This window comes from Phocoena phocoena, chromosome 9 (genome assembly GCF_963924675.1).
Source record: "Phocoena phocoena chromosome 9, mPhoPho1.1, whole genome shotgun sequence".
NCBI classification, from domain to species: domain Eukaryota; kingdom Metazoa; phylum Chordata; class Mammalia; order Artiodactyla; family Phocoenidae; genus Phocoena; species Phocoena phocoena.
In genome coordinates this window covers 99,162,347-99,186,348 of record NC_089227.1, presented here as the reverse complement: position 1 = coordinate 99,186,348, position 24,002 = coordinate 99,162,347, and the positions used below count along the sequence as shown (strand labels likewise).

At 45.5% G+C, this 24,002-nt stretch overlaps 1 protein-coding gene across 1 annotated transcript; it reads right to left on the bottom strand.

Moving 5' to 3' along the window:
* Positions 1-23,431, bottom strand: ZNF398 (zinc finger protein 398). The gene is made up of 6 exons (XM_065884034.1): positions 23,408-23,431; positions 19,835-20,230; positions 13,243-13,369; positions 12,586-12,699; positions 2,542-2,655; positions 1-1,145 (listed from the first exon to the last, which is right to left on the bottom strand). Exons 1-6 carry the CDS (start codon positions 23,429-23,431, stop codon positions 1-3), a joined length of 1,920 nt encoding a protein of 639 aa, XP_065740106.1.
* Between the last annotated feature and the right edge of the window lie 571 nt (positions 23,432-24,002).

The window sequence follows — 24,002 nt, the reverse complement described above, 5'->3', positions numbered from 1 at the left end:
CTAAACCCCGCCTCCAGTCCCTTCCCCATACCACTGATTGGCCTCTAGACCTTCGGTGTTAACGCCCAGGCCAGCGGTTTCGAGCCCAGTTAGGAGGGGGCCCGGGGGGTCCGGCGGCTGTCCAGAGGGGTCACTATGCCCACCACAGCCGCCACCGTGGCCCGAGCGCAGGTGGTCTTTGAGCGTCTGCTTGTAGCGGAAGCTCCTGCCGCACTCGGCGCAGGGGTAGGGCCGCTCGCCCGTGTGGATGCGCTGGTGCTTCATGAGGTGGTGCTTGCGGATGAAGCTCTTGCCGCAGTGAGCACAGCTGAAGGGCCGCTCGCCCGTGTGCAGCCGCCGGTGGTTGAGCAGGTGCTCCTTGCGCATGAAGCTCTTGCTGCAGTCAGGGCAGGGGTACGGCCGCTCGCCCGTGTGGATCATCTGGTGGCGGATCAGGGCCGAGTGGCCGTTGAAGTCGATGCCACACTGAGGGCAGGAGAAGGGCCGCTCCTGCGCGTGGCCCCGCTGGTGGAGCAGCAGGCTGATCTTCAGGCTGAAGCTCCGGCCGCACTGCGCGCACCGGAAGGGCCGCTCGCTGGCGTGGGCTCGCCGGTGGCTGGCCAGGCGCGCCTGGTCAGCGAAGCGCTTGGGGCAGTCGGGGCAGGGGAAGGGGCGCTCGGTGCTGTTGTGGACCCGAAGGTGGTAGGTGAGTCTGGACGGGTGAGTGAAAGTTCTGGCGCAGTGCGGGCAGGTGGGTGGCGTCTCGCTGGCGGGCGGCTGCGGGCCGCGGTCGGCATGCGGGGTAAAGTGCCTGGGGCACTGGGCACAGGGGGCCGGGCGCTCCCCCGTGGGGCCGCATTGGTGGGTCAGCAGCATGTCTTGGCTGAGGCTCTTGCCACAGTGGTGACACGAGAACACCTGCTCCCCAGCCGGAGGCGGGAGGGGGTAGCTGCCCAGCTGAGTGAAAGTCACTTGTCCCTCAGAAGCTTCGGCCAGCTCGGTGGCTGGACGTCCAAACGGTGCCATGGGCGCAGACTGCGGGCTTTTGAAGGCCACGTCCGGAAACGTATCCTTAGATGCCGCTGGTGGAGAAGAGAAGGTGACGGGCACCTCGGGGCACAGGGAGGCTCTGGCGAGGCCTTCAGCTTTGATGACAAGCTCTTCGTCTGAAAGAAAGGACTCAGAGTCACACCTGTCGACAACAGGTGTCCCAGCAACTCTCCTGTGTCCCTGCCCAGCTCTGACAGGCTGCTCTGAGCTCCCATTGGCCCAGATAAGGAAGTCAGTGGAGGGCTGAGATAATAACCAGGGTGTCTGTAGTCCCCGAGGCCAATGTCGGAGAATTTACTACCGAACCTCTTCAGCGCTCCCTGTTTGGACAGGAAGAGCCCTGGCATCAATCTTCCCAGCATTACTTTCATTGTGATTCACCTCTGCTCACAGGCTCTGAAATGTTCTCTGTTGCCTATTGTGATTAGGCCTAAAATCACGTATTTATCTAATCTTGTTCCTTTGTATTCTGCCAGGTAAGTCCTTCACTATAGTTAGCTGTCTCTTTACTTTCCTGGAAAATAAAGTACACATTTCTGCTCATATGTCTTTAATCATTCTGCCCTCCCCTTTGTAGAATGCATCTCCTCTCTTCCCATCTTCCCAGATTATACCCAACCACATAGTACCAATTTTCTAAGGCCAATTCTAGCTTCACATCCTAGCTTGCGGGGATCTTCGTTCCCCAACCAGGGATGGAACCCAAGCCCCCTGCAGTGGAAGTGCAGAGTCCTAATCACTGGACCGCCATGGAAGTCCCTTTGCATCCTTCTTTAGGCCTAATCTAAATACCTAAACTAAAACTGATGTGATGTTCTCCGAACTTCTTATTTCTTGTATACAAGTCATCCATCCCACTCACCCTTGACATTTAATAATAGGCATGCCTAGCACTGATATGTGTGTCCCCAATATAAACTTCTTGAAGAGCAGAAACTGTCTTTTTTTTCCCCCAGGGTCTAAGCACAGAGCATAGAAGTTAAACAGGTTGCATTAAGTTGCATAAACGATCATGTCTCTTCTGACCTTGAGATTCTCTTCTGGTTCAGATGGCAAAATATAGATGGTGCTAAATGTCTTAGAAGACGCGTGTTTCTTCTCATGTCACTGTTCTTCCTGAGGGAGAGCTCTTCATTAACATTCCCATTTGTGCCTCTCCCAAGACACTGCTGTCTCCACTGCTTGTCTCTCCCACCCCCTAGCTTTGTTCTGTCCTTTCTGCATGCTCTTCAAATGTTCTGTCCTTCCCCATCCTCATACTTCTGGTGCATCTGTATGCACTTGTTTTTCTTCCTCGGACACTTCTAATTTGTCTTTACACTTAAGAGTATGTTTCCTCACTTAAAATGTATCTTGGTTTGACTTCCGTTTCATTTCTAACTTACTTGAACATGCTTTTTTCCCCCTTTTCCTCATTCCTCACCCACTTCCTTGCATCCACAACCCGACTTCCTCTGCCGTTTCTTCTCAGTGGTCCTGGCATAAGCTGGGTCTGGGCGCCTCAGTACTCACCGGCATAGGTGCTTTTGCACATGTCACTCTCCTTGGGCTCCTGTGGGGTGCCGACCTGGGTCTCTTCCTCTTGTTTAATCCAAGACAGAATATCCGATGTTGAAATGCCAGGCTCTGTTTGTGGGGGAAGAGAATGGCCTTCAGGGCTTGACTCAGAAAGTGGAAATAATCATGTTGGTTTGCTGAATATTACATTTTGCCCAAATATTTATCTCTAATTAACTATAACAACAAAATGAAACTAGCCTTTTAAAAAATGCATATAACATCTAGAGAACCCGTTCAAAATGAAACCAAATTTATGAATCTTTACATGATAGACTCACCTTGAGTCACTATTTTCGGTGAGCCCATTTCAAAACAAATCAAAATTTTTATATTAGAGATGACACTCTGAAATAATCTAGATTTAGTAGTACCTTTCATTTCATTAGCACACTTACTTTCAAAGTATTTTCACCTTTTTCTCTCACAGCTTTTTTATGAAATAATGAAGCAGGGAATATTTTCTCCATTTAAGTAGGGGGGGCCCTCAGAGGTTAAGTAAACGGCCAGTAAGGAAGTATTTACAGTGAAAAGCTATATTATCAAAGATTTGCTTTAGGGGCTTCCCTGGTGGCACAGTGGTTGAGAGTCTGCCTGTCGATGCAGGGGACACGGGTTCGTGCCCCGGTCCGGGAGGATCGCGGCTGGGCCCGTGAGCCATGGCTGCTGGGCCTGTGCATCCAGAGCCTGTGCTCCGCAACGGGAGAGGCCACAGCAGTGAGAGGCCCGCGTACCACAAAAAAAAAAAAAGATTTGCTTTAAAATACACACACACAAAAAAAAGATGAACCAAAAACTTTAAAAAAAATGTTAATTTGAAAACAAATACAGGGACTTCCCTGGTGGCACAGTGATTAAGAATCCGCCTGCCAATGCAGGGGACATGGGTTCCATCCCTGGTCCGGGAAGATCCCACATGCCACGTAGCAACTAAGCCCGTGCGCCACAACTACTGAGCCTGTGCTCTAGAGCCCATGAGCCACAACCACTGAGCCTGCGTGCCACAACTACTGAAGCCCACGCACCTACAGCCCACGCTCCACAAGAAAAGCCATCATGATGAGAAGCCTGTGTGCCGCAACAAAGAGTAGCCCCCGCTCGACGCAACTAGAGAAAGCCCGTGCACAGCAACGAAGACCCAACACAACCAAAAATAAATAAATAAAATTGATCCTTTAAAAAAAAATACATTTCCAGAATTACAAAGTTAGGTTTAAGCACAGATCTGACTGCTCAGAAACATTTTTCAGGTTCCCAATTCTGGGTTCTTTCCAAGAGATCATATTACTTCTACTTATTAATGATATAGGTTATTGTTTCCTGAACACTGGGAGTGGGGAGAATAGTATTTGCAAGTCCCTCAGGCCTTGGGGATTCTTTTGGAAAGAAAAAAAGAACAGCCTCTAAAGGCTTTGCACATAACATGCCTCATTTGGTCAGTACAGAAACAGCTGTGCTTGCTATTCCAGCCGAGGTCTATATAGCCTTTTTTGGCCTAAAAGGACAAGCTGGCATGCTGACAGGGTCCGGAGAATAAATTCAAGCTCTCTATATTATTTATGAAAAAAGCCTTGTACGAAGGTTATGGTTTTATTCCTAGCAAATGAACAGAACTCAGTGTTTTGTTTTTTTTAGAACTCGGTGTTTTGCTCGATGCCTTTCAAATCTGTTAGAGACCACTGAAATCTAAAGTCACACCCAAAGGAGAAATAAGAGGTTGGACAAGACTAAGGCCCAAAAGACTGTCAGCTTATGCAGACAGACGGAAAAATACAGGTTTTTGCACACATGGCAGTTTGTCTTTCCAACTTCCTACTTTGAGCTACAAGGCTGAAGTGTATTAACCATAATCCAACCTTATCTTTTTTTCTCCAAGATTTCATAAACACACACATATATAAACAGGCAGTGAGAGACTGAGTGTAAGGAAGTGGATCTTTTAACAGACATCCGAAGGATGAACTATCTATTCATCAAAAATATGAGACTTTTAAAATGCTTAATTGCTTCATTCGTCAATTTTCTGAATAATGAGTTAGTGCTCTAGAACCTCCAAATGTGATTTAAGTGGTTTTGACTTTTTTCTTTAGTTTATCATTATGAACTCATAGAATGCTATACACTGGATGAGTTTCAATCCATTGCAGCCATTATTTTTTTAACCATTTTTTAAATTGAAGTATAATTAATTTACAATGTTGTGTTTGTTTCAGGTATACAGCAAAGTGATTCAGTTATACATATATATGTATATATTTTCAGATTGTTTTCCATTTAGTTATTACTGAATATAGTTCCCTGTGCTATACAGTAGGTCCTTGTTGTTTATCTGTTTTATATATAGTGGTGTGTATGTGTTAATCCCAAACTCCTAATTTATCTCCTCCTCCTCTCCCCCGGCTATCCCCTTTGGTAACCTTAAGTCTGTCCGTGAGTCTATTTCCATTTTGTAAATAAGTTCAAGTCATTATTCTTTTTAACGCTCAAATTGTCCCTTTTTTGGCCAGCGGGAGCCCCTTCACATCAGTTCTATATCTTTTCACAACATCAGACATCTAGGTTCCTTTATTTCTGGTACGAAAAACTAGAGCAGGTTCATCTTGTACATTTCCTGCTCCAAGCACACAATCAATAATCTCTCTGAGAAACGGGATTTAGAGACAACAAGCTGGATGATAAGGATGCTAACTGCTAATAGGTTGTCACTGCTTCTAGGTCTTTTCAATGGACAAAGCTATAAAATACATACCTTTTAGAAAAAGGAAAGTGTCATGAGTTTATATTAATATTTATGATTCATATTTAAGATTACAGGGCTTTAATTAAATCCTTTGATTTTATGCTTGTATCTTTTCCCTCTTATCCTGAGAATCTTGGTTCCTAACGATACTACATAATCTTTGCTTTATCTGAATGTACATTTCAAAATAATACTAATATTATTAACAAAAATATGGACTCAATTTAAGATTTTTTTGTGGTATACAGTTTAGTTATTTCAGTGTGTGTTTGATTTTTACGTTTTTTTAATGTAAAATATTTACAAAGCTCCAAAATCAAAACTATAAAATAAGGTACATTCAGAGAGGTCTAGCTTCCATCTCTAATCTCTCCCTCCCTGTATAGGCAGCCATTCTCATTGGTTTTTGTTTTCATCTTGCATTGTTTCTTGGAAAAATATAAGCAAACATATGTACACCTTTGTATTTTCCCTCTCCATGAGGTATACTACACAAACTGCTCTGTACCTTCATTTTTTACTTACCAATATATTGTGGACATCTGTCTGTAGCCGTATACAGACAGCTTTCTCATTCCTTTTTGTAGCTGTACCATTGTTTATTCAAGAGTCTCCTACTGATAGGCATTTGGATTCTTTCCAATCTTTTGTTACAATATTAGTCAGCAGCCAACCATAAAAGCTACGGAGGACTAAAAGAACAAGCCAGTTCTCCAGAAATGCGAGTGGCTATTGTTATTACAGCCACTGGCTCAGTATGTCTTCACTGAACTTGGGGAACCCCAGGAAGGTAACCCTTCTTTTTGAATAATGACGCTAAAGTTCCTCTGGTCATTTAGCTTACTAGATCAGTAAAACTAAGTAAATATTTATTTTATCAAATAATTGGGTCTTAGCACTGTTGTAACTGAATGCATGTAATATGGTTGTGTCTACTACATTTGGTGGGGGTGGTGGGGGTGTATAACTGAGGACCTTTTGGAAGTGAAATAAAAGGAGCAGGAGTACTGGAATACTCAGGTGGCCTCATGCAGTCACCTGCCTGGTGACGGTAGGGCAACTACTGGCCCAGTCACCACAACAGCACTCAGAGCACATCTGCACAGGCCTGAGGAATCCCAACAGTGGATACTTAAAGAGACACAAATGAGAGTAAAATCATTGGTTCCTGCAAGCAGCAGCTTTGGAGAAAGCCACAGAAGAGAGAAAAACTGAAAATAGTGATCAGGTAAGAGGGAGTCGATAAATGCTGAGGTTTTAGGTTTGAGGGGTAGTTCAAATAGAAAGGCTTTCAAAAAGAAAATATAAAATTTTAATATCTACACTGGTTGAATGTCATTTTAGCTATGAGGAAATCTTATTGTGTGTGTGTGTGTGTGTGTGTGTGTGTGTGTGTGTGTGTGTGTATGTTTTAAACAGGTAAGGCCCCACACTGTCTGAAAAGCAGCTGGAACCTTGAGGTTCTGGGATGTATACGAAGGTATTATGAACTAAGTGAGTTAAAACAAGTGCTGAGGGACTTCCCTGGTGGCGCAGTGGTTAAGAATCCACCTGCCAATGCAGGGAACATGGGTTCGAGCCCCGGTCCAGGAAGATCCCACACGCCGTGGAGCAACTAAGCCTGTGCGCCACAACTACGGAAGCCCGCACGTCTAGAGTCCATGCTCTGCAACAAGAGAAACCACCACAATGAGGAGCACGCGCATCGCAATGAACAGTAGCCCCCATTCACTGCAACAGAGAAAAGCCCACGTGCAGCAACTAAGACTCAATGCAGCCAATAAATAAACAAATAAATAAAATTAAAAGAACAAAAAAAACACTGGTGCTGAGATTTGCAGCAACATGTATGCAACCAGAGATTATCATGCTAAGTGAAATAAGTCAGAAAGAGAAAGACAAATACCATATGATATCACTTATATGTGGAATCTAAAATATGGCACAAATGAACCTATCTAGAAAACAGAAACAGACTCAGACATAGAGAGCAGACTTGTGGTTGCGGGGGGCGGGGAGGGAGAGGGATAGAGTGGGAGTTTGGGGTTGGTAGATGCAAACTATTACATTTAGAATGGATAAACAACAAGGTCCTACTGTATAGCACAGGGAACTATATTCCATATCCTGTGAGAAACCTAATGGAAAAGGATACATAAAAAGAATGTGTGTGTGTGTATAACTGAGTCACTCTGTTGTGCAACAGAGACTGGCACAACACTGTAAATCAACTATGCTTCAGCTAAAACAAAAACTGGTGCTGAGATCTGAATTCTTAAGCAGAAAATAAAAATACTTGACAGGGCCTTCCCTGGTGGCGCAGTGGTTAAGAATCCGCCTGCCAATGCAGGAGACACGGGTTCGAGCCCTGGTCCAGGAAGATCCCACATGCTGCGAAGCAACCAAGCCCATGAGCCACAGCTACTGAGCCTGCGCTCTAGAGTCCGTGAACCACAACTACTGAGCCCACGAGCCGCAACTACTGGGCCCACGAGTTGCAACTACTGAAGCCCACGCACCTAGAGCCCGTGCTCTGCAACGAGAAGCCACTGCAATGAGAAGCCCACGCGCCGCAACGAAGACTAGCCCCCGCTCACCGCAACTAGAGAAAGCCCAAGCGCAGCAGCAAAGACCCAACGCAGCCAAAAATCAATCAATCAATAAAATTATTAAAAAAATACTTGAAACTACCATTGGTAAAGATATAAAAACTTCTTTTGCACCTTTTGTGAAATAGGTATAGAACTGTAACATAGCAGGTGAATATATTGAGTATTTGTGTCATAAGTTAAAACCTCTAAGTTTTATTTCCAGGATAATTCTTGTTTGCAAATAGGCTAAAATAAAATAAAAGGACTATCATATTTGGATGTGCTTTAGTCGCTGATTTTGTTTAGGAAAAGGTGGCCTTGCTGGATTAGAGTGAATGGTGATAAAGGAGATAAGGGTGATGCACCCAAAACAATGATGATCAAAGAAGTCTCCTCAGGACTACAAGGTTTGAGAATGAATTTATTTTCCTTATAGGTCATTCTAGAATCTTGGCTCCAGTCCATGGCTTCCAAACTAGAAGAAGGGCTAGATAATGAGCTTTTGGTAATTATTCCATCTGAACTTCTTAGTTAAGGCTTTTCTCCAAAGAATTCTAAAATATTGGAGTTCAATACTAAAACTATCAGCAACCAAATAATGGCCACATGCACACAGAGGTCGTCTGTATTCTGGCCCTAGTAACAGAGTTAAAGACGAATTTCAGAAATCTCAGGTTTAGATCTTTCTGTATTCTCCCATTCATTACTATTTTCTACTAACTGTAAGCCGTTTTATCTAAGATACTAGACATCAATGACGGTTCCCTAGGAGGAATAATAATTTCTCTTTTCCTTCATCAGATTCAGATGATGGCGATGGAGACAGAGCATAAAACTAATTCTAAGATATCTGGACATAAAAAGGAGGGGGTGCCACATGGCACTATTGCTATCCCCAAATCTAGTCTACCTATGCATATTTTTATTTAATTACAATGCATAGTTCTTCCTAAAGCTCTAAAATGGAATACAATAATAAATTATGGGTGTTATTTTATAAGAAACATGGATAAGTCCAAACATAATTTTAGAAAATTGTTTCTAAACGTACATCAAAATTTTAATGTAAACACACTGGTCTAATAAAAATTACAAGGTGTATTAAGATTAAACAAAGATGGGGAGTTCCTTGGCGGTCCAGTGGTTAGGACTCCAAGCTTCCACTGCTGGGGGACCCAGGATCGATCCCTGGTCAGGGAACTAAGATCCTGCATGCCCCGCAGCACGGCCAAAAAAAAAAAAAAAAGTAAACAAACATGATGATGTTAAAGAAGAGAGAAGCTGCTTGCTCAAAAATGAAAAGTTTTGAATCTTTTTTTTATAATAACAAGATGTTAAAAATGATATAAATGGTTAAAGTGAAGAATAATCTACGAAAAAAATACTTTATCAGTTCTGTCACTAAAGTGGCCCAGCATTAGTATCTACCTGGCATCCATGTGGACAGTCTGTTATGCACCTTGATGACCAGACAATTAATACTATTCTCCGCCGAAAGGAACCAGGACTTTTTTAATGTGTTGGGAGGAGGAAAATCTAAAATAAGCTCCTGTTAACACAGCAGTCCTGAGACTGCCTATCCTCAGGAGGCCTGCTTGCAAGGCTGGCACTTGGCTGGCAAATAGCTCCCTATGCTGATATCAAGCTTTCCTATATGTTGAGTGCCTCACTGGGCCCTAAGCTGTTTGTACAAACAGTGTGGTTTATGTTGAACATCCACTTTCCTTCTGGGAGTCTGGAATCTTGGTACATGCCAGACAGAGGGTGCCTACGTGACCAGCCTTGGGTGCTGAGTCCCCAGAGAGCTTCTCTGGGAGACAACACACTGCACGTGTTGTCACAACTCATCGCTGGAGGAATTAAGTGTGTCCTATGAGACTCGACGGAAAGGGGACTCTGGAAGCTGGCCCCTGGTTCCCTCCAGACTTTGCCCTGAGTGCCTTTAACCTTTGCTGATTTTGCTTTGTGTCCTTTCACCGTAATAAATCTCAGCCCTGAGCGTGACTATATGCTGGGTCCTGTGTGTCCTCCCAGCAAACTACTGGGCCTAGGAGAAGTCTTGGAAATCCCAACAGAGCCTGGAACATATTTTTTTAAGAAAACGAGTACTGAGGCAGTACTAGAAGGACACAGGAGACACAGCAGATAGTTTAAAAGTCCTCTTACCTGTTGACAATTTGAGCAACCAAAAGAAAACAACTGAATTAAATGAATAAAAAGGCATTAAAATATAATTAAACCTAAAAGGAGGAAAATATTAAGGGTTCTAAAGGTTAGAAACACATGAATTTTTTAAAGGCTATATATTGATCAGTCTAAATTATATGATTTCTATCCTCAAGTTCTGGTAAATATCTAGGTTGGTAATCACCAATGCAAGCTAAAACTCTAAAGAATAAAACCAGAATACTAAATAAATGCAATGCTTACACTGTTAACTCCAAATAAAAATGTATTAAAGTATAAAGGGTGACTACCCACAAATAGAGTCTTTTTTTTTTTCAAGATTTTTTTTTTTTGATGTGGACCATTTTTTAAAGTCTTTATTGAAATTGTTACAATATTGCTTCTGTTTTATGTTTTGGTTTTTTGGCCCCGAGGCATGTGGGATCTCAGCTCCACAACCAGGGATCGAACCCACACCCCTGCACTGGAAGGCAAAGTCTCAACCACTGGACCACCAAGGAAGTCCCCCACAAACAGACTCTTAAAAACCAAGGTAAAAATAAATTGACAAGATGAAAGCTAAATCAAACTTTCATATATAATCTCAAAGCCAAATTATTTATACCTTTTCCATTCATCCCCAAACAATAAAATGATACACTCATTCTTTCTCACTGAGGACTATGTCATGTACCTAACAAAGGTGACCAAGGAGCCACTTCCAGTAATGAATTTTTCTGCAATCAAATAACCCATCTTTACTTGTGATATGATTCTAGACTCATTATTTATATCCATGATATAGAGATTAATAAAATTCAACCTGTTACACTGCCTAAATACAATCACCTACACATTCTTAAAAATAGTGGGTAGCAGATAATATACATTCCTCAAAACTCAGAGAATGGGACTTCCCTGGTGGCACAGTGGTTAAAAATCTGCCTGCCAATGCAGGGGACATGGGTTCGAGCCCTGGTCCAGGAAGATCCCACATGCCGCGAAGCAACTAGGCCCGTGTGCCACAACTACTGAGCCTGTGTTCTAGAGCCCGCGAGCCACAACTACTGAGCCTGCGGGCCACAACTACTGAGCCTGCACTCTAGAGCCCGTGTGCCACAACTACTGAACCCCACGTACCTAGAGCCCGTGCTCCACAACAAGATAAGCCACCGCAATGAGAAGCCCGCGCACCACGATGTAGAGTAGCCCCCACTCGCCGCAACTAGAGGAAGCCCACGCACAGTAACGAAGACCCAACGCAGCCATAAATAAATAAATAAAATTAAAAAGAAAAATTTACATCAAAAGAAAAAATATAGGGCTTCCCTGGTGGCACAGTGGTTGAGAATCTGCCTGCCAATGCAGGGGACACGGGTTCAAGCCCTGGTCCGGGAAGATCCCACATACCGTGGAGCAACTAAGCCCATGAGCCACAACTACTGAGCCTGCGCGTCTGGAGCCTGTGCTCCGCAACAAGAGAGGCCGCGACAGTGAGAGGCCCGCGCACTGCGATGACGAGTGGCCCCCACTTGCCACAACTAGAGAAAGCCCTCGCACAGAAACGAAGACCCAACACAGCCAAAACTAAAAATAAATAAATTTATTAAAAAAAAAAGAAAAAGAAAAAATATAAACAAATATTGAACTCTAGGTAAATGATATTCATGCTGAACTAATTAGGGGGAAATGTATTGATATCTGTACTGATTTTGAAATACATGAAAAATAAGATGTATTGATGCAGGGACAGAGGGATGCAAGGATAGAGGGATGCAGGGATGGATATATATGTAATAGGGAAGTACAGTAAAATGTTAGTGATAGAATCTAGGTGATAGGTATCTAGGAGTTCATTGTAAAATTATTTCAACTTTTCTGATTGTTTGAAAATTTTCATAATAAAATGTTAGAAAAAATAACAGTGTATGGGGCGGGGGTGGGTTGTCAGAGAAGTTCATCTAATAGACACGTCTGGAGGATGAATTTTCTGTGAGCTTTCTATCTATCAAAGAACAAAAATTGCATGAGATTTTTCTGATAACAGAGGTGGGACTTGAGAGAAATAATACAACTGGACTTTGACTAGCAGTCTTCCCCATACAATATCAAGGAGCTGCCAACCAAAAAAACTAGGGAGAGTTAACTAATGATAGCTGGCTCCCAAATTGGGCAAAATCCACTTTTCCCAGGTGGATGCCATCAGGGTCTGCCAGTTAAGTGCGTCCCCGAGGGACCAGGCAGACTCCCAGCCCCTTAGCACTTCTGAACAGCTGGGCACACATTCCCTCAATAGCCCTTATGTGTGTGGTACTGATGAGCGAAGGCCTTGGACAAGGTTATCTCTAAGCTCTATTTAAATGCCTGATGACCCATTCGCAGTCTACTTGCTTTAGGACCGAGAGGCTCTAGAAGCCCCAAGCCCTACTTACCTTAGTTCTGAGCCATCATCTCTGACCAGGAAAGGGAGACAAGGAGTGGATACTCTCTTCTCTCACTCACCTTCAGTGGGGTCTGTGGGAATCTCACTTTCCTCTGGCCCTGCCTGGTCCTCTGTATTATGGTCCCCTTCTGGCTGAATCTGAGATAAGACATCAGGTTGATTCATGGCATAATCTAGGAGACGAAAATGGGAAAGAGGGTATGACAAAGTGATAAATGAGGATGACAACTGATGGCCATAAAAGCTGAACTGAAGGCTGTGAGGTGCACAGGCCCAGGGAATTTCTTTTAGAGTCTAGATCACCTCCCCCCATCCATTCACCTCCAACTATGGACGCTATCTATTAGGAAACAGGTAAGAGGAGAGGTGAGGTGTGGGAAAGTGCTACCTGGGCACCGCCTGCTACTTCCATGGAGTAAGAGTGAGTGTGCCTCAAGGAAGAGAGGCAAGGCCCTTTCAAAGTGAAGGATACTATGGAAACCACTGCAGCTGGCACACCCATAACCCATAACCTTGAACTTCATTCTCTGTCCCATGATTTGGCAGAAGGAGAGATCATGATTTCCTATTTAGCAAGGGTGACCTGGAAATCTTTCGCTTGGAACCAGAGGTGTGTGAGGACAGAGTGAAAATGAGGACACTGGAGGAAAAGGGACCATTCTGAGACTTCATGGAGCTGCTGTCACCTCATTCAAAAGATGCCAACTTAGCCTCACCCATGGAAATGAGCGACTCGTAGTTGCCCTTCATGATATTCTTGTAAAGTTCCTTTTGCCATTCTTCTAATTTTTCCCACTCTGGAGTGGAAAAGTAGATGGAGATGTCATCAAATGTCACAGGCACCTGAAATTACAACACTGGGGTTAGTTTCTCTCACTGCAACTTAACCAGTCAATAAATCTCTACTAAATGCCTACTAGTTACAAAAAAACCTATGTGAGATGCTGAAAGGATACAGGCAATATTTAAGACACAAATCTAACCTCCAAGAGTTGACAGTGTTTTCACTGTGATAAACTTTAGGGCTATGAGTTCTAGGAGAGTGTAAACAGTCACTCACAGAGGTAGGTACAAATGCAAAGCAGGATTTAATTCACAGAACTCTACATATTGTGAATATCCATCAAGTACACGGCTTATCCTAAGCACCAAGGTTATAAATATATCGTTTCTGCCTAAAAGGAGCATATGACTATACTCAAATTAATGACATGGACAAGAAATTTTGGCAACAGAGCTATAATGGGGTTGGGATGAGTCTAGAAAAGATGGGACTTGGGCCAGTCCTAAAAGACAGGTAGGTTATAAACAGGCCTAATGTGAATGGGAAAAACATTTAAGCATGGAACACTGGAGAGTACATTCAGAGAACAGTTATAGTTTCTGCCTAGTTGGAGTCAAGGTTTCATGAAGGGAATGGTCATATACAGGACAGAATCCTCCCACCTTCCAGCACAATTCTGTCTAAAGCTAGGAGCTTATCCACAGGCAAATGGATATGTTTCTCTGGAAAGAAATACAAGAGTTGCCTGGGGAATTAAGGCACCAAGTATGGGCACTATCACCTAGTGTGAAGCTCTTCTCCTTCTGCCATCATCATAATGGCTAGCTCTTCCTTTTCCTGCCTGACAGCTTTCAACAGTTTTATTCTTAAATATGAGCTTATTTCTAAGTATCAGTGACCATTTAGAGAAATCCTGCCACATGATCAAGAAAGACTAAAATAAAAGGAGGGAAAAAATAACTGTGGAAAAAATAGAAATACCTAGGCAACAGAATTTTTTAAAAAACCTTAATTAGTAATCCCATAAAGAAGCGAGAGATATTAAACCCATAAAATAAAAACAGGGTGCTACGGGAAAAGAAATATCCAAGAGCAAGAAAGACTCCGTGTAACTAATATATAAACATATACTTTTTTCCCAAAATTAAAAAATTCAATAAAAAGATACTCATCTTCATAAACTTAACATATCCTTTAAAATACAAAGGTCTGTACAATTCTATGAGGCAATTAATTTCTAATTGCTTCATTTGTGTCATCTTTTCTTCCCCAACCATGAATTTTGTTCCTTAGGAGCTAGAACCATAAATTACTCATTTTACATCCTGCTCAGCATCTAAAACCAACTGAGGCAAACGTAGATGCTCAATAGTTAATTTTTTATCTAATCTCACTACACAAAAGATTTGTGATAGCTTACAACAGAAACACATGTGATAAAATAATGACAAAAATAAAGGATTGAGATGGGCTTCTGGTTCAAGATTGTGAACTAAACACACATGTACTTCCCTTTCCACCCAGAGTTCCATTGAAATGACAGTAAATAAGAGCAGGAGGGACTCAATACCAGCATCAAGAATGAGAAGGAGAGGCCGTCACTAGATCAGAATTTCTGATGAGTTTCTCACTGAGACCTAGAGGATGCGCCTGTGCTGGGGTCTAAGGTACGAGGAAGCTGCATCTCTGACAACACACAGGAAAGGACTGCAGTAAGGAATCCAGACAATTCCAAGCTCAAAGCTGGCAGAGATGCTGAGTAGGGGTTACTGGTTATAAACTGCAGTCTGGAGGTCGACCTCTGGAATAGCGGGGCCCCCTGCCTTGTCCTCATCAGCCCTGGGAAAGCAGCATTTACCCCAAAGCTGAAACCCAGACCTCAACTCTAAAGAAATTAAAAAACCCGCCTGGAGGGCTTCCGTGGTGGCACAGTGGTTAGGAATCCACCTGCCAATGCAGGGGACACGGGTTCCAGCCCTGGTCCGGGAAGATCCCACATGCCGCGGATCAACTAAGCCCATGTGCCACAAGTACTGAGCCTGCGCTCTAGAGCCCTCGAGCCACAACTAGAGAAAGCCCGTGCGCAGCAAAGAAGACCCAACGCAGCCATTAAATATTTTAAAAAAAAACAAAGAAACCTGCCTGGAGACAGCACCCGGTCCCAGTGCGGTGCTGACAACTTAGAGTACCACCTTACTCCTGGCCTCTGGGTGGCCCCCCACACTGCCTGTCTGCTCCTTGCACAGCACCTTAAAGTGAAGCCCACCTATATCGGGCACCTATGGAGAGAGCCTCTCCTGCAAAGGAAAGATCCTTTGGTTAAACAGACTTACATGATGGCAAAGAAAACACGCCAGCTTCCTCAAATTAACCTCTTAATTAACCTACAAACAACCAAGGATTACTCGATATTGAAAAAGTAAAACTAATAGCATCAAGATGAACACACACTACAAACAATCCTAGAGAATTAAAAAAAAAAAAGCTCCAATACATATTCTCAGAGACATTCAAGTAGATACTGCATCCATTAAAAAAAAATTCAGGCTGCTTTAAAAAAGGAGAAAATAAATATTCTGGAAAAGTAAATATATACTTGTTAAAATAAAAGAAAGGCTGGAAGGAAACGTCAGAGAACTCTAGTTTAAAAGGTGAAAAATATAAAGGAAAAATTAAAGACACAAAGACAATAATCCATCATCTGTCAAACAGTAATTCAAGAAAGAGAACAGAAAAAAATGTGAAAGGGGGAAATGAAAAATTATAAAAATAGAATCACAGAAGAAAATTTTCCAAAGTGGAAAACATATCAGTCTTCTGACTGAAAGGTCACACCGAGTGCCCAACAAAAAGTTTAAAAGACCTACACGCAGACACATCCTCAACAAATTTTAGAAAAACCAAGTACAAATAGAAGATAAAATCTTCCAGAGAGGAAAAACAAAAAAAAAAGAGATTTCTTACAAACGAATGAGAATTGATTTGTTATTAAACTTTTCATCAATGGCATTTGGTGTTATGAGACAAAGGACCAATGCCTTTAAAACTGTGAGAGAAATGGAATATTATTTAGCCTTAAGAAGGAAATTCTGGGCTTCCCTGGTGGCACAGTGGTTGGGGGTCCGCCTGCCGATGCGGGGGGCACAGGTTCATGCCCCGGTCCAGGGGGATTCTGCGAGCCGCGGAGCGGCTGGGCCCATCAGCCATGGCCGCTGGGCCTGTGCGTCCAGAGCCTGTGCTCCGCGGCGGGAGAGGCCACAGCGGTAAGAGGCCTGCGTACCGCAAAAAAAAAAAAAAAAAAAAAAAAAAGAAGGAAATTCTGACACCTGCTCCAACATGGATGAACCTGGGAGAGGTCATGCTCAGTGAAATAAGCCAGTCGTACGGGGACAGATGTCACACTGCATGACCCTACCTAGATGAGGACCTAGAGCAGACAGATTCACAGAGACAGAAAGCAGAAGTGGGGTTGCCAGGGGCTGGGGGAGGGGGGAATGGGGGGGTTCTATAGGTGCAGCATTAAAGTTTTGCAAAATGAAGAAGTTCTGAAGATGGTTGGTGGTGACAGCTGCATAACAATGGGCATGTACTAAATGCCACTGAACTGTACACTTAAAATGGTAAATATTTTTTCTTTTTTTCCCTCCCCCACAAAATGGTAAATTTTATGTCATATATATTTTACCACAATTTAAAAAATTAAAATTAAGAAAAAAAATCTGAGGGAAAATTATTTTGAGTTTGGCATTCAAAAGTAAGGGCAGAATAAGAGCATTTTCAACAAATCAAGGACACAAAATTTCTACCTGTGTGGCCCATGTTTCAATCTAGTAAATCTTCGATATATTTCAATTTCATGAAGAAATCTTTGAGAGAAATCACATTATTTTATATATGACTTTGGAGTTTAAGATGGACAGTTTAGAGCTTCCCTGGTGGCGCAGTGGTTGAGAGTCCGCCTGCAGATGCAGGGGATACCCCCGGTCCGGGAAGATCCCACATGCTGCGGAGCGGCTGGGCCCGTGAGCCATGGCCGCTGAGCCTGCGCGTCCGGAGCCTGTGCTCCGCAACGGGAGAGGCCACAACAGTGAGAGGCCCGCGTACCGCAAAAAAAAAAAAAGGACAGTTTAAATGTTATCCACTCATCCAGGTAAGACAGTAAGTAACTTTATGGCAAATATTATGTTTAAATTACCCCAAAACCCTTCTGGAGGTGCTCCAGATACACAAACAAAACACTCCGTGGGGAAGGTTCTAAGCAGCTGACTCTGAGCCCTCTGCCGCCTGCTCACCTCTGCTCCCCGCCCCCGCCAGCCTTAAAGGAGCCTCCATCGCCTCTCTTCCTGTTCGCCCTTCAGCCTGCTCCACCCAGTCTTCTATCCCCGCCCCTGCACTAAAACAACTCTTGCAAGGTCCCCAGCGAGGCTGTGTTGCCAAGTTGTATTCACCATCCTCATCCTTCTAGCCCGTTCAGTAACACGTTAACCCACACGACCACTGTCCCTTGACCCTGTGACCCACACACTCACTGGCCACCACTCCCACTTATGGCGCTTGGTCCTCGGACTCTTTCTGCTGCTTCTCCACATTCTCTCCCGAAGTAATCACCTCCGGCCTCACGACTTAACAATACAATCTGTACGTCAGTGATTTCCAAATATTTCTCACCTTTGGGCTTCGAAGATCACCTAACATCTCTCCCGAACGTATCCCAGCCATCTCAAACCAATGCTGCCAAAGGAGAACTAATTCCTTCCCACCCTGACGCATCCCCACCTCTGTAAGTGCCAATACCATCCATCCAGTCCTTCAAGTCAAAAGCCTAAGAGCCCGTGGTTAAGAGCATACACTCTGGAGCCAACTGGGTCACAGTACAACTCCAGCATTTATACTTACTGACTGTATGAGCTTGGGCAAGTTAGGAGTCTTATTAAAGTAACTAAAGCACTTACAACAGTAAGTGCTCAGTAAATTATCACAGTTAATTTACAGCTCTTGTTCTTAATTCCTCATTCCCTAATTCCCATTAGTAAGTCCTACCGTCAATTTTACCACCAAAACAGCCTGAATCTGTCCACTTGTCTCCATCTCCACTACTGCCACCCTCACTCAAGCCACTCTCGGCCCTCCTACTATTACAGCTGCCTTATTGTTTTCTCCCTGCTTCTGTTCTTACCCCCATGACCCATTCGGCCCAGAGCGGCCAAAGAGATTCTTTCAAAATACAGACCAGATATAACTCCTCATCTAAAAAATCCCCCAGTCTTCCCATTACACCCAAGATAAAGTCCACATTCCTCACCTCGGTCTCCAATGCCCTATGTCAGTGGTTCACAACCGTAGTTGCATATTAGAATTATCTATGGAGTTTTAAGATTAATGATTAGGCCGCATCCTGAACCTGTTACATCAGAACCTCTAGATGTGATGCCCATCAAAATTTTAAAAGCCCCCCAGGTGATTCCTGTACAGCTAGGGCTGAAAAACACTGCCCTAAATGAGCTGCCACCTGCTTCTCTAGCCATGCTCCACTTACTCACTGCACACCAGCCAACTGGTCTTTTTCCTTCCCCTCAGTGTTTCAAGGTTGTTTGTGCCTTTGGGACATTGCACCAGGTATTCTTTACACCTGGGAAGCTCTTCCTCAGATCTTCTCCCAGTAGGTTCCTTCCTGTCATTTAGTCTCAGCCTAAAAATTAGCTACTTTATGAGACCTTCTGTGACATCCAATCTAAAAAATAAATCACCAGATAGCACTTTTATTTTTATCAAAGTACTTAAATGGATTTATTTTGTTTGTTTATATTATCTTTCCCCCTAAAATTTAAGCTCCGGGGAGCTTACAACAATTGTTCACTGCTGTGCCTTCAGGAAGTAGATATCAAGCAAATACTAAGTGTTCAAGAAGTATTTGTTGAATGAATGAATAAATAAACGGGCATGTTTGGAAACTAGCTGCCTCAAGGCTGTCTTCCATAGCTCAAGAATGATGTTTATTTCCTGTTGTTTTAGGGACTATTCCCTTCAGAAAGGCCGGGCCCTAGCACTGTGGCGCACTCTGTAAAGGATGCGGAAGGACAGGATCCATGTGGATCCTAGACCCACAGACAGCCCCAAACCTTGTATTAACCACTTAACTCCACATCCCTTCCTCTGTCCTCCTCTTTTTTTTTTTACCAGAATTGCCAACAAATTCAAATTGACTGATTTAAATAATATTTACTTTTGTTTCCAACCAAGACTGTAGCAGACAGGTTAAGAAAGAAGAAAGTGACTTGGGGAGTAATGGGCAAAAGAGAAAAAAATCCATCTGCCGGATAGCCGACTTTGGATTGGGAAGAGTTTTCCAATCTGAAGTCTGACACTTCACATGATCACTAAATTGAACGTGGAATGCTTCCAAAATAGATAAAACACAAAACAACTTCTTGGTTCCTTCAGCCAAACTGATTGACCAAGACTACCCCTTGCTAATAGTCTAAGGTCTAGTGGTAGCACTGTGCACGCAGAAGTGGAGGTATTACCTTTGGGATATCTCCTTTAATACCGGGGGGCAGCCGCAGGATCCAGAAGTTCCTGTTCCTCAGCAGGTTCTCCAAGTTCTCCAGCCGCCTCTGCAGCAGCCCGTACTCCTGCAGCAGGGTCCCCAGCACCGCCCACTTGCCCTCCAGCTGGTTCCCGAGATCAGCCACTGTCTTTTCGCAGCTGGCCAGCTTCTTTTCGGCTGTCCCTGTCCGTCCTTCCAGGTGCAGGAGTCGCCGGCTGTGGACCTCCACCTTTCTCTCGATAGCCTGCACGGCCGCCACTACTGTCCACAAGGAGATGGCCGCAGTCTGCAGGTGTGCTTCATTTGCTGCTGGGGGTGTGGGAAGAGGAAGCGCCTGCAGGGATGTAAGGCATTCGGAGTCCCATTCAGAAGTCTGTGTGCAGTGGAAAGAGGAGATGAGACATTGAGTGTTAGAAGGAGCCCTAATCCGAACTAAAATGAGATAAGCGCTGCTTGAGTGGCCAGCGGAGATTAATCTAAATATAGTATTAGTAGTGCCTGCATAAGCCTCATCTTTATGGAGCTCATTGACATCAAAAGCCAAGAGAATTGCTTTGGTGGTTGAGGGATGGAGTAGGTGAGACAGTGAACAGGTGAAACTGGAGCAAGAAGCAGCCTGGCACAGAGCCAGTCACCCAGAGGCCAGGGTGCTGCTGCATCCTCTGTCTCTGGAAAAGCTCTAAGTGCATCAGGATCTTTCCAGGTCTCAGTGAGCTCGGTGCCCTTCTGATAAACCCCTTATTTATTGACTTAGGCTCCGGCCCCATCCATCACCCTGCTGACAAGCCACAACCATATCGTTCAGTAGCAGCTGAATAAGCTGAGAATGTTGAGTGTGGAGAAAGCATGACAGCTATTTTCAAATATTTGAGGGTTATAAAACAGAAGGCAGGACAGACTTGTTTACTCCTATACTGTGTTACTCCAGAGGGCAGAACTAGAACCAACATGAAATTTTCAGGAACGTAAACTCTGGCCTATTTGAACTAGATCTTTCCAGGAACATAACAGGCTGCCTCCTCACTGAACATACCTTGGAACAAAGAGTGTATAGAAAATGAAACTCCTACAAGAAACGGGAGGTTGGATGAGGATGACCTCTGCAAAGCCTTCTGACTCTACGAGTTTGATAACCGGCTCTTTGGCCGTAACCTCCGGTCTCTGCAGCTCTCCCAGCACCTTTTTCTCCTTTCACCTGCTCTGCGATCCCACTGAACCCTTGACAGTCGTTCCATTTGCTCCTGGTTTACCGGCCTGCTCCGGGCTTTGCTTTCTTCCTTAGGTGATCATTTCAGCTAACTTCAACCCCTTCACTCGTCTGCCTTTCTGCCTCACCTGCTCGGCTAACCTCCGGCTTTGAATCAGTTCAATTGTTCTCATTCTCTGTTCCTGGAAGCAGGCTGGTAAGCCCTACGAAATGAAGTCACACAACCAGGTAAACTGGTGTCACCACACACCCACGGTCTCTAAGCTCAGCAGGGACTCAGCACTGCCCTGTGCCCCACACTCCGCTTCCCATTCCACAGCGTGGCCGCCACAAGCCCCTGGCCCTCTCCAGCTTTTAGTACAGCGCTTCTCAAACCAATGAGCCTAAGCATCATCTGGAGGCCCTGCTAAAATGCAAGACTCTGCTTCAGTAGGTCGAGTAGGAAAACTGGGAGTTTGCATTGAAAACAAGGTGATGTTGCTGTTGCTGCTTCAGGGAGCGCAGGCTGAGCGGGAAGACTCCTGTCCGCTGCAGGCCCCTCACTCTCAGGAGATGACGCGGCCTCCTACTTTGAGAAGAGGGTTAGAATTATTAGACCTCGACTCTCTCAACGTTCTCCTCTTTCTCATCTTTTTCTTCACCCTCCTTCCCACTTCAAACTCATCAGTAGCTTGCTTAGTCCATGTTTTCTTCTTTCCTTCCCTCAGGAAAAAGGTTCATCCTATTTAAAATGAATCTCTCCACTTAATGCTCTGAATGCCACCTCCTTCCACATTTTTAGGTACACGAATCTTTTCTCTTGTTTACGGTCAATGTTTCAATCTCTCCCGGGTCTTCTCCATGGGACAGACCTGCACTGTTCAATATGGTAGCCACATGTGGCTACTGAACAGTTGAGATGCATTTATTTCCATTGAGATGTGCCGTGAGTAAAAAATACACACCAGATTTTGAAGACTGAGTATGGGGAGAAAATGTAAAACTTCATCGATAATTTCTTAATACTAATCACACACTGAAATATTTTGTAAGCCTTGGGTTAAATAGAACATATCATTAAAGTTCATTTCATCTATTTCTCTTTACTTCTAAAATGTGACTACTGGGAATTCCCCAGCATCCAGTGGTTAGGACTCCCCGCTTTCACTGCCGAGGGCTCAGCAGGCCACTGGGCATGAATAAATAAATAAATAAATAAATAAAAATAAAATGTGACTGCTTAGAAAGTTTAAGGTTATATACGTGGCTTCTATTATGTTTCTATTGGACAGGGCTGGCATATAGACACATGATCATCTCTACTGTATTGAAAAACAAGATCCAAAAGGGAAAAATAGGTCTGAGGGCACAGATGACATTCCCTCTGCTCGATCCCCCACCCCCACTGCTGCTGCTCCCTTTTTCCTCCTCTTCTTCCCCCCTCTCACTTTCGGGTCACTACTCTGTAGGCCAGTCTGGCTCCTGATCCACTACAATGATTCTCTTTGCGGTGAGCAGAGGCTTCTTAGCTGGCAAATCCAAGGCATCGTTTCCGGTCCTGTTACTTGACTAGTTCCTGCTGGTTCTGCACGGCTCTTGTGTGCAGCGACTGTCTTGGTCAGCTCTGCAGGCTTAGCAACTGACGGAGCGGGCTTGGCACGCGGCAGGCCTGCAGTGAACATCCGCGTAACGAATAAAACACGCAGAAGGTAATCCCGCCCTCCGAACCTGCACCGCTAGTTCACTCTGCAATCCCGACGGAGGGCCTCCTGCGTGTCCGGCATCGTCACGGGCTGGGCACTGGGGATCCCTGTCCTCCGGCGGTCCTTCAACACACCTAAGTGTTGCCGTCACCACGGCATCTGTGGCTGCGCGAGGCTCACGGAGGCGGCAGCGACGGTGACTGTGGGGTCGGCTCCCAGGGCTGGAGAATGGCTGATGAAAACCCCAAACCAAGCCAACTCCACTGCCCCGCGTCCGGCAGGCAGGAGCGGGGCTGGCACCAGGCGAGGATCGCTTCACTCATTCCTCTTCCATTGGTGTAAGAGGCTCTCTCCGCTGGAAACCTCCAAACGGGATGGGCGAGCCGGGGCCTCAAACCCAAGGGCAGGGACCCAACGATGGGGGAGGGCGAGCTGTCCCAGACCCGCGCTCGGCGTCGGGGTCCCCCCCAGGCCCCTCCCCTGACGGCGGGACCCCGGTGAGTGTCTGTGATCGACCGGCCGGGCTGCGCCCCGCTCCGGGGCCCCCGAGCCTGACAGGCCGGGCTCCCCGCCCTCCTCCCTTCCCTCGGGTCCGACCGCAGAGCCCGAGGCGCCCCGACCCTCCCGGGCTCACTGAGCTCGGCGCGCAGGCCGCCCTTACCGGAGCCGGGGCTGCTTCGGCCATGGTCCTGCGCTGTCCGGCCCGGGCCGGAGTCGCCGCCGCTGCCGCCGCCTCCGCGCTGCCCCACGCAGGCCGACCCCCGGCCTCTCCGTAGGCGGCACCCGCCCGGCCCTGCCTTCCCGACCCGGCTCTCGCACTGCCGTCGGGCCCGGCTGCTCGGGGCGCGGGGACGCAGCAGAGGCGCGGGGCGGCCGGCCGGTGGAGCTCGGGTGGCGGGCAGGCTCAGCCGCGCTCAGCCCGCAGCGGCCCCTCAGCTGGCGCTTTGTGGGCACCGAGCGCACCCCAGGGACCGCTCGGGCCTAGACGCGCCGCCCGCCCGCCGCGGCAGCGCGCCCCCTGCCGGCCCCGGCGGCCACTTGCGCCCCACCGGCTAGCCGGACTTCGCTCGGCTCCGCTCGCGAACGGTTTGTTCTACGGAACTAAGTGAGTCTTGTTTTCTCACAAACCCCGAGAGTGCTCCACAGATTGGTGCTTAGGGCCCAGCCACAAACCAGGGCTCATTCTGGGAAGTGTTTTTCTTTCTGGAGGCCCAATCAGCAGGCCCCGTCTGAAGGGAGGCGCCAGGGGGAGGGCA

Excerpts from the sequence above, each read along its gene's own strand:
- ZNF398 (XM_065884034.1), bottom strand. The coding sequence starts at position 23,431 with ATGGCCGAAGCAGCCCCGGCTCCG. Across the intron at positions 12,700-13,242 it reads CGAGTCGCTCATTTCCATGG|ATTATGCCATGAATCAACCT; the intron begins GTGAGGCTAAGT and ends TTCGTCTCCTAG. Across the intron at positions 2,656-12,585 it reads TCCCACAGACCCCACTGAAG|AGCCTGGCATTTCAACATCG; the intron begins GTGAGTGAGAGA and ends CCCCACAAACAG.